The sequence below is a fragment of the Sprattus sprattus genome (genome assembly GCF_963457725.1).
Source record: "Sprattus sprattus genome assembly, chromosome: 5".
Classification (NCBI taxonomy): domain Eukaryota; kingdom Metazoa; phylum Chordata; class Actinopteri; order Clupeiformes; family Clupeidae; genus Sprattus; species Sprattus sprattus.
The window spans coordinates 13,889,144-13,903,837 of NC_137924.1; the positions used below are offsets into that span (position 1 = coordinate 13,889,144).

At 48.6% G+C, this 14,694-nt stretch overlaps 1 protein-coding gene across 1 annotated transcript in view; it reads right to left on the minus strand.

The window, feature by feature from the left end:
- The window catches only part of tanc1b (tetratricopeptide repeat, ankyrin repeat and coiled-coil containing 1b), a gene marked incomplete at its 5' end in the record, with an annotated part of 93,176 nt that overhangs the window by 8,322 nt on the left and 70,160 nt on the right, over positions 1-14,694 (minus strand). The window contains 6 exons of the mRNA XM_080839672.1: positions 5,259-5,337; positions 6,717-6,902; positions 7,427-7,663; positions 10,217-10,339; positions 10,671-10,779; positions 13,619-14,226. Of these exons, the coding sequence (XP_080695798.1) occupies positions 5,259-5,337; positions 6,717-6,902; positions 7,427-7,663; positions 10,217-10,339; positions 10,671-10,779; positions 13,619-14,226 (1,342 nt within the window). The remainder of the gene's footprint in view (positions 1-5,258; positions 5,338-6,716; positions 6,903-7,426; positions 7,664-10,216; positions 10,340-10,670; positions 10,780-13,618; positions 14,227-14,694) is intronic.

Consider the following 14,694-nt stretch of genomic DNA (forward strand, 5'->3'; position numbering starts at 1 on the left):
CTTGGAGGCAGGCGGCTGAATTGCACTGCCAGCCCTTCACATTAGAGTCCGAGTGAGAGGTAGCACTTGAGTGTTCTGAGGCTGTGGCAGTTGTCTTGACTACAGCGGGATGGAGTGGAGATGGGAGTGTGTGCGTGCGTGCGTGTTTGAAGCACAGGATGTGTCGCTACTTCAGCTCCAGGAGATGAAAGGCTCAGGGACGAGCACTAAGAGCTGCAGAACCAGACTGCTCCATTTCCAGCACACTCACTGCCTTGGACACGCCTTGGACACACCGTGTACACACACCCACACACACACACACACACACACACACACACACACACACAACCACACATACACACTGTACACACACACACCGTACACAAACACACACACACACACTCACACAGCTGGACTAGTATATAGACAATCATCTTAACCAAAAGGCAAATAAATACACACACATGATCAAATTAAAGAACACACAAAAACACATACACATGCGCACATACTGTATAAGGCAACACACACCTAAACAGCTTCTCTACAGTCACCCAAAATGTGTTATAGACCCATTGCAGCACGACTCCAAGTCTTATTTCAAAACAGTCCATTTGCACAGGGTATTATCCCAGTAAGTCCGCCCATATTGATCACCAAAGACAGACTCAAGAACACTCTTTTCTAATCCTTTAGATCTCTGGCACGGCTCCGTGTTTTAAGACACAGAGGTAGCCTCTCCGCTCCTCGATCACTCACTCTGTGTGTCTATCTCCTTCAGTCAGGCCGGTGCAGGCCAGATTGCCATCTTTCTCATGTGTTCTTACAACAGATCTCCGCATCTGAAGCGGCGGGAGAGTCCCTGGCGTAAAATCTCCACATGGAAAACAAACATCTCTGGGTTTTATCAACACCTGCATGACACTCATAAACACAGAGCACAGCAGAGGGGGGAAGAGGACTGACGGCGGGGGTTGGGTGTGGTTGTGTGTGTGTGTGTGTGTGTGTGTGTGTGTGTGTGTGTGTGGGGGGGGGGGGGGTGGGGTGCTGAAGTCAGCATGTTAGTACCTAGTGTAATTGAGTATGTAGTGAACTACAGATTAAGCAACAGGTCGTATAATCAAAGTGTTACTAATCAACCTACTTTAATGAAATGGGAGCCTGAAGGCTTGCATGGGAATACTTGGAACATCCCCTAGTCTGAGCAAATTACATGTTCAGTCTTCATTACTTCAGGGGGAGGAATACATTTCGAAGGATGAAATGCTGCAACTGCCTCAGCTAAACGTTAAATGCTAGTCGGCATCCCCACAGACATGCCTAGAAGAATGGCTGTCAGCTGCCAGTGAACGTCGGCACCACAATGCGAGACGGTAAAGAATACGGTTGTCACCCATGGACACAGAGGCCCATCCATCAAGCTGGCGCCGTGGCGTCCTGCCACGAAGGACAGGGGATGTCTTCCATTGTGTGTGGCTCCAGAGCCTCCCATCTCGACCACCAGCCTGCTAGGAGCAAACTTGCACCATGGCATTGCCGTCATCCTTGTCTTTCCGCTAACCACACACTCGGGGGCTGCTGGACTTAACACTATGCGACAGAAACATGTCGACTCCTGCCCAGCTACACTATTGTAAATCATTGATGCCGCGGCCCCACAGGCCATAACCACATCCTAAATAATCCAACAGAACTAAACACTTGGGGCACAAAAAACTCCGATATTAAGCAAGGCTGGGTGATGGGAGATTTTTATCATTTAAAAGGATTCTTGGCATAATTACAGTAGACAAAAGCAATATAAGATAAGGCCTGCTGGGCTACTGTATATCTCAGGATATTAAGCTCAAGTCATCAATTTATTACGTGAGGTAACATGTCTGGGCTAAAGCCGAGCGTTCACCTCCAAAGATGAGTTATATAAGTGTGAGACACTAGGCTTCTCCTCTTACTGCTACAACACGGAGGAAAAACTCCCTGCTGTTGCATCTTGTTTCATAAAACCATCTGCCGTCATCCGTCTGTTCATGTCAAACTGAAGACCTGTAGCTCAGCAGCTAGAGTTTCAGCCCAAAGCGTGTTTTGCCTTATTTGTTTTCTATCTTTTTTTCTCTCTCTGAGCTTCTGTCTTACTGAGAGCACAAATAAAAATTGCACGACTCTCACTCACAACTCAGGTTTATTCATCGCAGAAATGCATTTTACCTGCGAGTGTCGGAATGTAATCCAATTTCAACCAAGAAAGGTGTGTGTAATGAAGTGTGTGTGTGTGTGTGTGTGTGTGTGGGGGGGGGGGGGTAGATTTGCATCAGGATGTTATTTCCCGAATGTTTGCAATCTTGACTTGTCAAGGCGAAACAATATTTTCTGTTGACGAGCTGTCAGCACAAGGGTATACGTGGGTCAGATACATCGACGGGTGCCGTCTCGCAGGCGTGTTTCTCACGGGTGATTTGCTCTTCCCAGACGTCTCCTCTCTTCATCTTGGCCGATGCACAGCTGACACGGAATCATCTAATAACATTTAAATCGATGGCCTTAATCGCGAGAGAGTGATATTTAGTTTAGTTTCGCTACTGCGGGGGCTTCAGAGACTGCATGCCGTGTTGTTTTCGGGCCTCTTATACCCCCACAGCTCTTCCCTGTAATCATCTCCAGTGATGGTTTCCAAAGCACAGCTGTGCATGAATATTAAATTCGGGGCTATCGCCGTCGCTCTCCGCGGGGGTCACAGAGAGGAGCGTCTGAAAGATCATCAGGCTTGTTAAGGTGCTTGCCACTCCATCCAAGGAGCTGCTCAATGGCACATGGCCTAAGGCACGCTGAACCTTGCTTTCACCCTTTCACTATGGCTGTTGCCAAGGCTGAGGGATTCCTGTTCCAGGCAGGAGCAGGCAGAAAAGGCTCAGAACAAAAATGAGGATATGAGTTTGGCGCCGTTAGCGAACAGAGCATTAAATGACGGTACACGGATATGTGATCTTCGGCTGGAACGCCACCTTCACCTTCGTGAATTGGTGAGTGGTAATAACTTGCAGTATAAATAATGTATGACTGTAATATAACATCTCATCACAGGAGCTCTGATCTAATATTCAACACATCAGGTCACCCCAAGAGTGTGTGTGTTCAGTGAGCAAAAGCACGGCTCCTGTCAGCTATTAATATCCAGACCCACACATTCATTTAAAACAAGGACAATCCTGCGAGGAACAGAAGGCGTGGCATGAAACAGGTCTTTGTCGCAATGAGATTCTGTTGTCCACGGGAGGTAATGAGCGCGAGGGGGGGCCCCCCCCCCGAGAAGGAGCCCCGCCAGCGAGTGTATTTTACAGAGGCACCAGCTACTGCTGCGGGAGACAACCTATATACTAATGGGCTGACCTAAATCCCTATATCATCTGTTACTGGGACACCCGGCTGTGAGCAAGCGCAAGCACAGAGCAGTCATTGTTCATTCGCTCAGCTGCCATTGCACTCCGACTTCACTGCGTTTCCCTAGAAGCCAGTAAGTGTGTTGGACTCAGCAGTATCACATGAGAAATGAAGAAATGCATAGTGGGAGAGGTTTGGTAGAGAGAGTCTGTTTGACAGGAAAAGTCTAGTAATAACAATGACTCCAGCAATCGCATTACATTGTGAGTTCAAATAAGTGTCTACTGTATGGTCACAGAGGTTTGAAAGGCCTGGGGTGACTTATTTCCTTGTTTAAAAATGTAATCATGGACGCTCAAGGGGGCATAAATCAACACTGCACTATGCACTAGTTTTTTTTGAAAGCATGTATAAATGAGGCGAATACGCCTGGGAAGTGCTTGAGTTTGGTGTTTGCTTATTCCCCCCCAATCAGTTCAAATCTATTTCTCAGCATTCGAGTATTCGACTTCCTACCAGTTGCATTTGTGAATGCCCCAAAGGACCCTCTGAGAAGTGTTTACTTAGTGCCGTTTGCAGATTGAAATGTAATGTTTGAGCAATAACTCTGAGTTTATCCAAATAGCTGGTGTTTGTGCTAAGGTGTGTGTGTAATGTGTGTGGGTGCATTTTTGAAATGCATTTTTCCCCCCCTTTGCGTCCTGCCTCAAGGCCTGTTCTTTATTCAGTCCAGGGAATGATAGTCCCCTGTAGACGGCCACGCACTGCGTTCATCTGAGACCATTGCTGATTCACACACAGAGACACTGCCGGGGCCTCAACTTGTGTTTGTGCTTTTGTTCCCCCTGCTCAGTCTTCTTTTCGCCACCATTTTTTCCGAGCCAATCTCCAGCTGCGAGGACTGTTACGTGCCTCCGTCTCCCTTGGAGACCTCGTGCCTGTATCTTCCTCTATCCTGATGTCGTTTTCTTTTGCTCTTTCATCAAAAAATCCCATCTGCTCTCTACCTCTGTCCCTCCCTCTTTCTTTTCCTCTATTTCAGAAAAGAAAACCTTCACAAGCTCCATGAACCTAATCTTGAGGTGAGAAAGATGAAAAAAAAATGAAAAAAATGAAAAAAGCATGTTCTGCAGTCACTTCCTCCCCAGGGGGTTTGCCTTAACTGCTACAAACTGCAGTGCTCCAGCCTGACGATAAACGCAGACGCTCTCTCAGCCTTGCTCCCCCCAATCAATGTGCCCTTTCAGATCTTTAACAGGTATTGAGGCCAAACTTTGGGCCTCTGATGGGGATCTATGAGAGGAGAGACACCGGGACAGTCTCTAATGAGGCAAGACAAATAGGCTGTCTCCTGCCTCCTACTGGACACGGGATTAAAGCGATGGCTCCGTGCTCCGATGGCCAGAGGAGACGATGCCTATAATTTGGTCCCGAAAGTGGAGAAGCTCTCATTTAGCTTGGAGGAGGCTCTGATGACACTCCATTAAGATGAAGAAGAGTGGAGCACGCAGCCACGGGGAGTGGTTGATTCTGCCCAGGACAATGAGGGTGCGGGCAGAGGCAGGAGGCTCACTTTGGGGAAATGGGGCTCATATGTATAATGTAATTGTGACAGACTGAGGGGTCTCATCTAAAGATGCCACGGAGGTGACTGAGCAAAATGAAGACACAGGACAATAGAAAAACCCATTTCATGCTTTTACGCACACTGACACCGCCCCTTCCACACACACTCCAACAGAAACACACAGGCACAATGAAAAACACACATGGGCAATTACGGCTGGAGTTAATCTGACCATGGGCGATGATTAAGAGCAATGTGAAGCCGAGTGACATAACAGCGTGATTCAGGGGGTATAAAAAAAGAAAAAGCCATACTGAGAGGAGCTGCACTGTACCTGTCTCTCCCCACAGGGTGTCATGGCCGTCAATTTGCACCGTGTGCTCGTTATTCAATGCCAGCAAGCCGCGAACCACCTGCCAAATCAGAAGGGTTGATTAATGAGAGAGAAACAGAGGGAGGGAGGGAGAGAGAGAGAAAGAGAGAGAATCAGGGGAGAGATAGAGACTGACTCTTCAGCTCCCAAACATACAATAAAACCTTCCAGCACTTACACAGTGAGCGAGACAGACAAGAGAAAGAACAGAATGGGAGCGATGAAAACTGACACTGGCGGATTGATCCCAGCCAGCCAGCGCGAGTTATGCTCCTCCAGTGCATGATGATAAATGAATCTCTGTGGACTGTGGATGCGATAGCGTGAGAGTGTGTGTGTGTGTGTGTGTGTGTGTTTTTGGGAGGAGAGCTAAGAGATATTCAGCTGAGTAGCAGGCTGCTCTCATAATAATCCCCCAGTCTGTCTCCTATTGTGCCCAGTTCCTCAGCCTCCTGCCTTCGGGTCGAGGCCGTGTGTGTGTGTGTGTGTGTGTGTGTGTGTGTGTGTGTGTGGGGGGGGGGGGGGTGGATGGAGCCGCACCTGGGCTGGCGGAGCCCCATCACGCTCTGGCCAGTCCCTGACAATCTGAGCTCTCGTAATGAGGGCGAGACAAACAAGCACAGGCAGAAGCTGCTCGTGGGGCCCTCTGTGGTGAGATCAATGCCCACATATGAGGCTTGAGACCGCTGAGGCAGAGGTGTGGAGGAGAGGAGAGGAGAGGAGAGGTGAGGAGAGGAGAGGAGAGGTGAGGAGAGGAGGAGAGGAGAGGTGAGGAGAGGTGAGGAGAGGAGGAGAGGAGAGGAGAGGAGAGGAGAGGTGTGGAGGAGAGGAGAGGAGAGGAGAGGTGAGGAGAGGAGAGGAGAGGAGAGGAGAGGAGAGGAGAGGAGAGGAGAGGAGAGGAAAGGAGAGGAGAGGAGAGGAGAGGAGAGGAGAGGCTTAGCAGCCCAGCTTGTACTCTGGGGTCTCTCCACCACACATAATGGAGTTGGTGGAAGAGGGGGTGTGCTGGTGCCTAATGGATACTGAGCCACAAGGTGTGCACATTAGGGTTCATTTGTGTGTGAATCACAATCGGGTCTGTGTGCATCCTCCTGGTAACTCAACTGCTCAACATTTCTCTTAAACACAAATTATTTCCCTTCAGTCATTAATAACTGTTTGCTATTTATATGTACATACCTTCTGCTGGCTTGAGTTTGCAGCCTATTTGTATGCATGTTGGTGTGTGTGTGTGTGTGTGTGTGTGGTGTGTGTGTGTGGTGTGTGTGCACTACGTGTGCAACACTGCTCACCTGTGTGTGTGTGCGTGTGCGTATGTGTGTGTGTGTGTGTATGCATGTGTGTGTGTATGCATGAATGTGTGTGTGTGCGTGTGCGTGTGTGTGTGTGTGTTTGCACTGCGTTTGCATCGCTGCTCACCTGTGTGTGTCCCATACTGGAGGCAGCGATGAGGCCCTGCTGGAGGGCTTTGGTCTTCAGGCCTGCACTGTGCTGGGGGCCCTCCCCGCCCCACTCTAGCTCCAGCAGGTACTGAATGACCCCCAGGTGACCCCTCAGGGTAGCGTGGACCAGCGCACACTGGCCGCTCTTATCCACATGGTCCACCTGCGCGGAACACAGGAAGGAAGCACATTTAGCAGGCCCTGGCCAAGAACTGTGCTAGTTATTTCTGGCAAGTAAGTGATGTAGGTTAAAATATACTGCACTGTTTTCACAGTGTCAATGTCACCTTTCAGTGTGGCTAATACAAAAATAGGCTTTACAGAATAACAGGCAACACAGAAAGAGTCTCTGAGATTAATGTCATAGCTCACAAATCCAGTTTCCCTAAACTAAGCTTTTTGGCCTGGGAAGTAAAGTAAACCTTTTCTTTAAGAAAAACTATTGTGTAGACTATTCATGTCAGGGAAATAGGCGCTGTGTGGGAATCAAAGAAACCTGATATTTCTGAAAAGCCACATTGTTCACAAAAACTACGTCTCCAAACTACAAACCCTGTCGTTGTATAGAAACAGATTTTATCTATTGAATTTGCGGACAGGTAATGTACTCAGCCTATGCAAATATTTACAATAGCTGTGCACATTCAGATGACATTCATTTCCTGTCCTCCCCCCCAGCAGACTGACCTTGGCTCCCCTCTTGCAGAGCAGGCTGACCAGGCCCTGGTGTCCGGCGGCGGAGGCGAAGCACAGCGGACTCATGCCGTTCTCGGCCACCACGTCCGCCCGCGCCCCGTACTCCAGCAGCAGCGCCACCATCTCCATGTGGCCCAGGTGGGACTGCACGCACAGCACCGGCGCGTTGCCCAGCACCTCGGTGCGGTAGTTCACGTTGGAACCGCCCAGCATCAGCAGACGGCTCACCTGGAGCGGGAGACAATGATATTCTGTGTCGTTATGGCGCTAGGAGAGATCCAAACGGTAGCCAGTGGCAACTGGATTTATTGCTTTGAATGTCGGTCTCTGTTTTAGGTTATGGACAACACCTAGCAGGTAAAGTAACCACCAGCTAAAAAACTGATCACACTTTGAAACTATAAGGGGACATAGCAACACACACACATTTTTTTAATAGCTTAGGTGACATACAAACAGTGTATTGGAAGGTTGGTTAAGTTTATGCTGAGGAGACGACGCTAATCTTGCATTACTGCCCAGTGTGTTTTGTTGGCTCCCTTATAACCCCCCCCCCCCATGGTCACAACACAAGAGGTTATAGTGTTGGTGGTCAGTAATGGCTGATCAATGGTGGGCTTTGTGGTGGACTGTTGATCAGCAATACAGTTCTGGAAGGGACTGTTAGGTAATAGGTTAGCATGTTACATTTCTATGTTATAACTTACTATGCTGTTCTAAAATATATAAGTTTTGAAATAAAGCATGTTAAACTGTAGAAACCATACCACTGCACTAATGAGCAAAAAAGAAACTCTCCAACTGAAACGGTAAACAACTGTCTTCTTCACAGAGAATGAACTCCAGAACAAGGATGGTTTGATTAGAAACGGTTCACAGTCTAATAGTTAAACTCCATTGCTCAGACCGAGCATCTCAAACCACGTCGTCTCAGAGACATTTAATTTCCTTTTCATGGAATTAGCTGAATGAAAAGCTGCTCAGCTGAACATGAAGATTGCAAATTACGAGTGCATTAAGTAGCAGGAACGCACAATCCTAATATTGCTGAGTGCATTAATCAGGCTTCATTCCCCTCCCTGATAAAAGAGACGCGTCATAAATGATTCATTGGGGCACAGGGCTGGGTCTAGTGAGTGTTAAAAGCAATGGGAAATGGAATTTGTTTTATTTACCACAGCCTAATAAACGAGCGGGGACGATTCCCGGAGGATCACGAGAGACAATGAAAAAATCCTTCTGCGGTTGTCGTCATGAGTGATACTCCTTTCGCATTGCATATATATCAGAGAAAACAAGAGAGAGAGAGCGAGGGGGAAGGAGGAGGGGGTAGGGGGGGGAGATATAGATGCAATGTGTTGGGGGAAGCACAGGATGAGACATTTTATGAGTAATGCTAATAGTTACAAAGGAAGCGGAAAAAAAATGTTGGATGAGTTTTGCTTTGAGCTAGCATACATCATTCCTGCTAATAACTGGGCTGGAGGATACTGGAGGATACTTTCACAGCCCCGCCTGAGCAGTGGTATATACACGTCAGAGAGCGGCTACAGTTTAACATAAAAAAGTCATTTGGCCGCGTCTGCCATTAGCCTGTCCTTTTTGTTTATTAAATTACCACTAATCTAGAGAGGTCCAGTAATTACTTCAAATGGCAAGGCTCTGTTCCCGACGTCATACTTCCCAGAAGACAATGGATCAAAGTAATGGCCAAGAGTGCAAGCCACATCAATCTATGGTGTGTGTGTGTGTGTGTGTGTGTGTGTGTGTGTGTGAGTGTGTGTGTGTGTGTGTGTGTGTGTGTTTTTCTGCCTCTGGCTTCTATATTTGATTGTGTTCTATTTTCACATGGTGGTGGGCAGCTAGCTCACTACTATAAGACAGTCATTCCAAGAGAACAGATCACTGCACACTTTATAAACCCCAAGAAACACACTCTCACACACACACACACACACACACACACACACACACACACACACACACACACACACACACACACACACACACACACACACACACACACACACACACACACACACACACACTAAAGGTGGAGGCAGGGTGGCTCAGACGATGAGCGCCTCCCACCAAAGGCCACTGAACCCACCTTCCTCATTCTCACAAGGCAATTAAGGGAGGAGAGTGTGCGAGAGATAACGTCAGGGTCACTCCTAAATATCATAATCTCAGACAAACACCAATCAAAGCCCCTTATTTAGCAATGAGCCCTCCTCCTTAAGAAGAAAGCACCGTTTCCACATTAGCCTGTAGGGCCATGTCCCCTTGTTCAACTTCTAGCAGCACGGTGATTAAAAACCCTTATCTGCACACGTACATCACAGATTGGGCAAACGTTTTATGGCGGATACATAAGGGCAGAACACATGGCCAGTGGACGGTGTGTGTCTAGTCCACAGAAGGCTAGGCTCTCCTTACCACTGGATGGGTTTATGTGCAGTGCGTTGTGTTCGCAGTGATGTTCCGTCTGTGTGGTTTCAGGTTTCCACCTTGACATTATGGGATGTACCCCTCTCTCTCACCTTGATGTGTTTTGTGTACAAGCTACTGGGATTTGATCACACATCACAAGCTACAGTATTGAGTTATACCAGGTACAAAATAATCTCAGATGTGTTCAAATAGTACACCCTGTGTGTATGTGTGTGTGTATGTACAGTATGTGTGTGTGTGTGTGTGTGTGTGTGTGTGTGTGTGTGTGTGTGTGTGTGCGAGAGAGAGAGGGGAAGAAACTGTGTAGTGTGTGCTTGCCTCACTCACCTTGACGTTTGGTGTGTAAATGTTCCTGAGGGAGGCCAGAGCAGCAGAGAGGCTGTCTGTGCTGCAGTTGATCCAGAGAGCCTGCAGCACGCTAGAGGACACACCGGTCTTCCTACTCTGACCCTGAACACACACACACACACACACCACACACACACACACACACACACACACACACACACACACACACACACACACACACACACACACACACACACACAGATAAACATGAAACAGCAGAGTTTATTAGTGGCTAGAGGCACTGATGCATGATCTGGTCCTGAAGTTATTTTGCCATTGACGATGCAACACGAATCACCGCATACCACACACTCCCTCCCTCAAGCACACTGCACCAACAGGATGTGGGCCACATACCATTCGGCAATAACACATTGAAAAGATAAGTCTATAAGCTTGGATCTCCACAGTAGTTGAGAAACATGGATGTTACCTTGAAAATATGTGCTTTTAAGATGTGGTGGCCCAGCTCCATGGTCTGCTGCCGGTTGAGTTTCCCCTCTTGTCTGGAGAGCATGAAGGCCATAAGTGCATGCCCACTCCTGTGATGGCAGAACCCAGCGGGGCACAGAGAGAAACACATTAGATGCCACTGGCTGAGACCTTCCTCACAAAAGCCTAAGAAGAACGCAGCCTGCTCTTGCTGTAGATACTCCAGCAATGTTAAGTGGAAGAATGTCGCCCTTCACAAGCAATCGCACCATTACTTTTGAGTCGTTCCTGGCAACTTACTGTCAGTTCCCTTACAGAAATACAGGAGAACCCATCAATCAAAAAAGTATGAAAGCTGGTTTTCAAACACTGGCTGCACTTGCCGCACAGTAAAGAACCGTACCCAGTTCAACAGGTTCATGCGAACATTCCTTCGGTCTATTATCGGCGACAAAGCCGAGACCCAGCACGAGGGTGAAATTGGGCTATGGCCCGGCGGTGTGACAAAGCGCAATTGATTCGAAGTGCAACAGAGCTTGGTGACATTCACATTTGTTGTCTGCGCGACATCGTTTGATTTTTTTCTTCTTCTTTTTTTTGTCCTCCTCAGGGGATGCCCTTTCATGTGGAGATTTTTTCGGGCAGGGATCACAGGGGAGATATTAATTTCTGGCCACAGCGCTTTAATGTTTGTTTTCATCGGCCCGCTTTAGTTCAGCCATTACCTAACCATTTTCCACCGTCTCGATGGCCTTTACTTGGCCGGCAAGGACACGCTGAGAGAGAGAGAGAGAGAGAGAGAGAGAGAGAGAGAGAGAGAGAAAGAGAGAGAGAGAGAGAAAGAGCATCCTTGTGCTCTCTCCCGTGGTTGGCAGAGCTTGCGCTGGTGTTAATTAACGGAGAACTTCATTAAAAGGCCATGCATGAATGCAGCTCACTTTGATCACCACATAAAATCCGCAGCCGTTGCATCTGTCTGTGTGTCTGCGTGTGTGTGTGTTCCTTTTCCTCTCCTTAACACACTTTTGTCACCTTTAATTCCCCTTCCCCATTTATCTCCCCCTATATTTCCAACTTTTTTTTGTACCGCATCTTGAGTCACCTTTGTGAGTGAGCGCTGGCGTGATATGAAAGAGCAATGGCGAGAGAGAGCCTCTGGTGGAGGAGAGGCCATGCACCCGAGCTCAGAACAGGGCAGGCCGCCACCTCAGAGACAGAGGGCATCAGGTCCAAACTGGGGAAAAGTGAGGCCACGGGCCTCATCATAATTAGACAGTGACTCAAAGGCATACAGAGCGTGGGCCTCATTGTTGAGGGTTAACTTTTTCATTCTAGCTGCCAAATCCAGCCGAGCCCAAGTGGAACAAATGGCAGATTACGTGTTAATATTTCAGATGGCTGCATGCATATTTCACACCCGAAAATCCTTTTATCCCCGCAAAAAAGTTAACCACCAGTGCCCTCTTTTTTTCTTTCTTTCCTCTGGCCATGTTTGCACAAACTTTCCACCAGGTTCTTATTGACGGCTAAGAAGCGAGTGTCGAGCCGATTGATGTCTTTTCCAGTTCTGACTGGGGAAAACGGCATACCAGTGGACTTCTTGTCGGGAATACGATTTCCATCACTCATTGCCCGTAGCGCTGCAGAGCATCTGAAGACCATCTCATTAAAAAACGCATCTCTGAGTAGCAAGCAAATTCTCTCAGTTCCAACTTAATTAAGGTGGAGAAGAAAGACGGCTCAAGCAGACAGATGGCTCCAGCATTGATCTCTAAATCATGTTTATATAAAAGCAATGGGGGGAAAGAGAGAAGGAGAGAGAGAGAGAGAGAGAGAGAGAGAGCGAGAGAGAGAGAGAGAAAACACAGGCAGGGGCATGTTTTTGTGTCAGACTCAGAAAGTCTAGCGGACCTCCACATATCCAGGGGTCGGGGGAGGCATGTGACAGAGGCTGCAGGAAAGGATGGATGCTGACAGTCCCCATGTTCCTGCCAAACAGCCCGTTTCCCCTGTCTACCTTCCCCATGGAATGTAGCTTAGGAGCAGTGCAGGGAGAAATATCATGTGTCAGCTATCGTTTGAGGGATGTAGTTGGAAATTCACTCGCTTTTTTTTTTCTCTCCCTTTGTTTTTTTTCCCCTTTCAGTCTAACATCACACTGTTGGCAGGAGGCTGCTTCAGTGATAGGGGTATGGTCTGTATCCATTATAGATAGCTAGATCTAGAGCTATTGTGGAGCAGGCGATGCTTGAAGCACATCTGTTGTTGAGTCATCGGGGATAAAACACACTGATGGGTTGATTACAATGTATGACAAACAATTCAAAGAATTCAACGCCAATCAATCTGTTTGTTATTTGGCTTTTTCGAGCAGATCCGAAAGCGATTCGTCACTAAATAGTCTGTTGTTTTTGAAAAGGGCTTTTGTGTGTTCAGTCTCGCAGGGACAATGGCGTGCAGCATCTCCATTTATGGTCAAAAATACAAGGCCCTAACAGCAACAGCATTTGAACTGGAGCAATGTTATCATTTCACCAGAGCCTGAGAGCTAGCTCAGATGTTTCTTCTCTGAGTTCAGAACCGGGGCCCACGGAGGTGCTCCATTGTGCTGCAGTGGAACTCATTACCGAGCTGGGTAGAGCATGGCCACACATTCCTCTCCAAATCGAGCCCCCCCCCTCCCCCCCATTTCAATCCCTTTCATTCCGTTCCGAGGAACTCATTGAACCACAGCGCAGAGTACATTCGCACAGAGGAGAGACTTCCTCCCACCCTGCCCCTGTTCTGATAAAGCTGTCTATTAAGAGATGCCTGTACCAAAGTGCCTTCGGCTGCAAAGGGGAAAGAAAGGGGAGGGAATATGCTCCGAGGCAAACAACCATGTGGGTCTCAGCGACGTTTGACCGCACGCGGTGGAAATAACACAGCCGGCGGCACGCCCAAACTCACCTCGGGTCGCAGAGGAAGTCCGAACTCTCTCCGTCGGCGCGCCACACCAGCCACTCGCGGAAGGACGGGTGGCAGAACATGCGCGTCTTGTCGCGCCGGCGGATGAGGAAGCCGGCGAGCAGCTCCATGCGCTGCTGGAAGTCCTCCCAGGGCAGCTCGCCGCGCACGTTCCCGGCGTTGACCGCGTGGAACAGCTGCTCGTCGGTCATGGGGTGCAGCGAGGCCAGCGCCACGTTGAGCACGGCCACGCAGCGCTCGAAGGCCGAGTTGCTCATGAAGCGCATGTTGCACTGCAGCAGGTAGAGCTCGGCCAGCGAGACGGGCACCACCTTGTAGCTGGCGCTCTTGATGACCAGGTGGCCGCGCTCAAACAGGTCCAGGGTCAGCTTCAGGTACAGGTAGGAGCCCAGGCTGCGCGAGATCAGGTGGCTGCTCACCTTGCCCACGATCAGCGGGTCGGCCTTGCCGTTGAGGGAGATGTTGTTCATGATGTCTTTGCTGCCGTTGATGCGGTACTGGATGTAGGCGTTCAGGTCGGAGCCGATGTCCTTGTGGTCAGGGTACTCGTCCAGGGAGAGCTTAGTGAAGGGCAGCAGGCTTGTGATCTCCTTTTGACAGAAAGGTGAATCAAGTTAAGGCACAGCAAACAAATTAAGGACCTTACAATCCCTTAGCCTTAAAGTCATAACTATGTTAACGAAGGTATTGCATTCATTTTTCTTTCCCTTTAAGAACATCAAGATTCAAGATGTCATGGCCCCTGTACCTCCTGCCTTCTCTCTCTTTATTACTACTTCTGCACACGCACACAGACACACACACACAAACACACATATACACACACACACACACACACGTCACAAGCTTCACAACGTGATTAGGCATCAGCATCCCCTCAGATTCATGAGTAATTTCCTGTGCTGCTGGTGGAGGAACTCATCAGGGAGAGACTCATCTGAACCTCTCTCATCAATGACTCCAGCAGGAGAGAAGCCAAGATCTACTTGCTCAACCACACCACACACACACACACACACACACACACACACACACACACTACACACACTACACACACT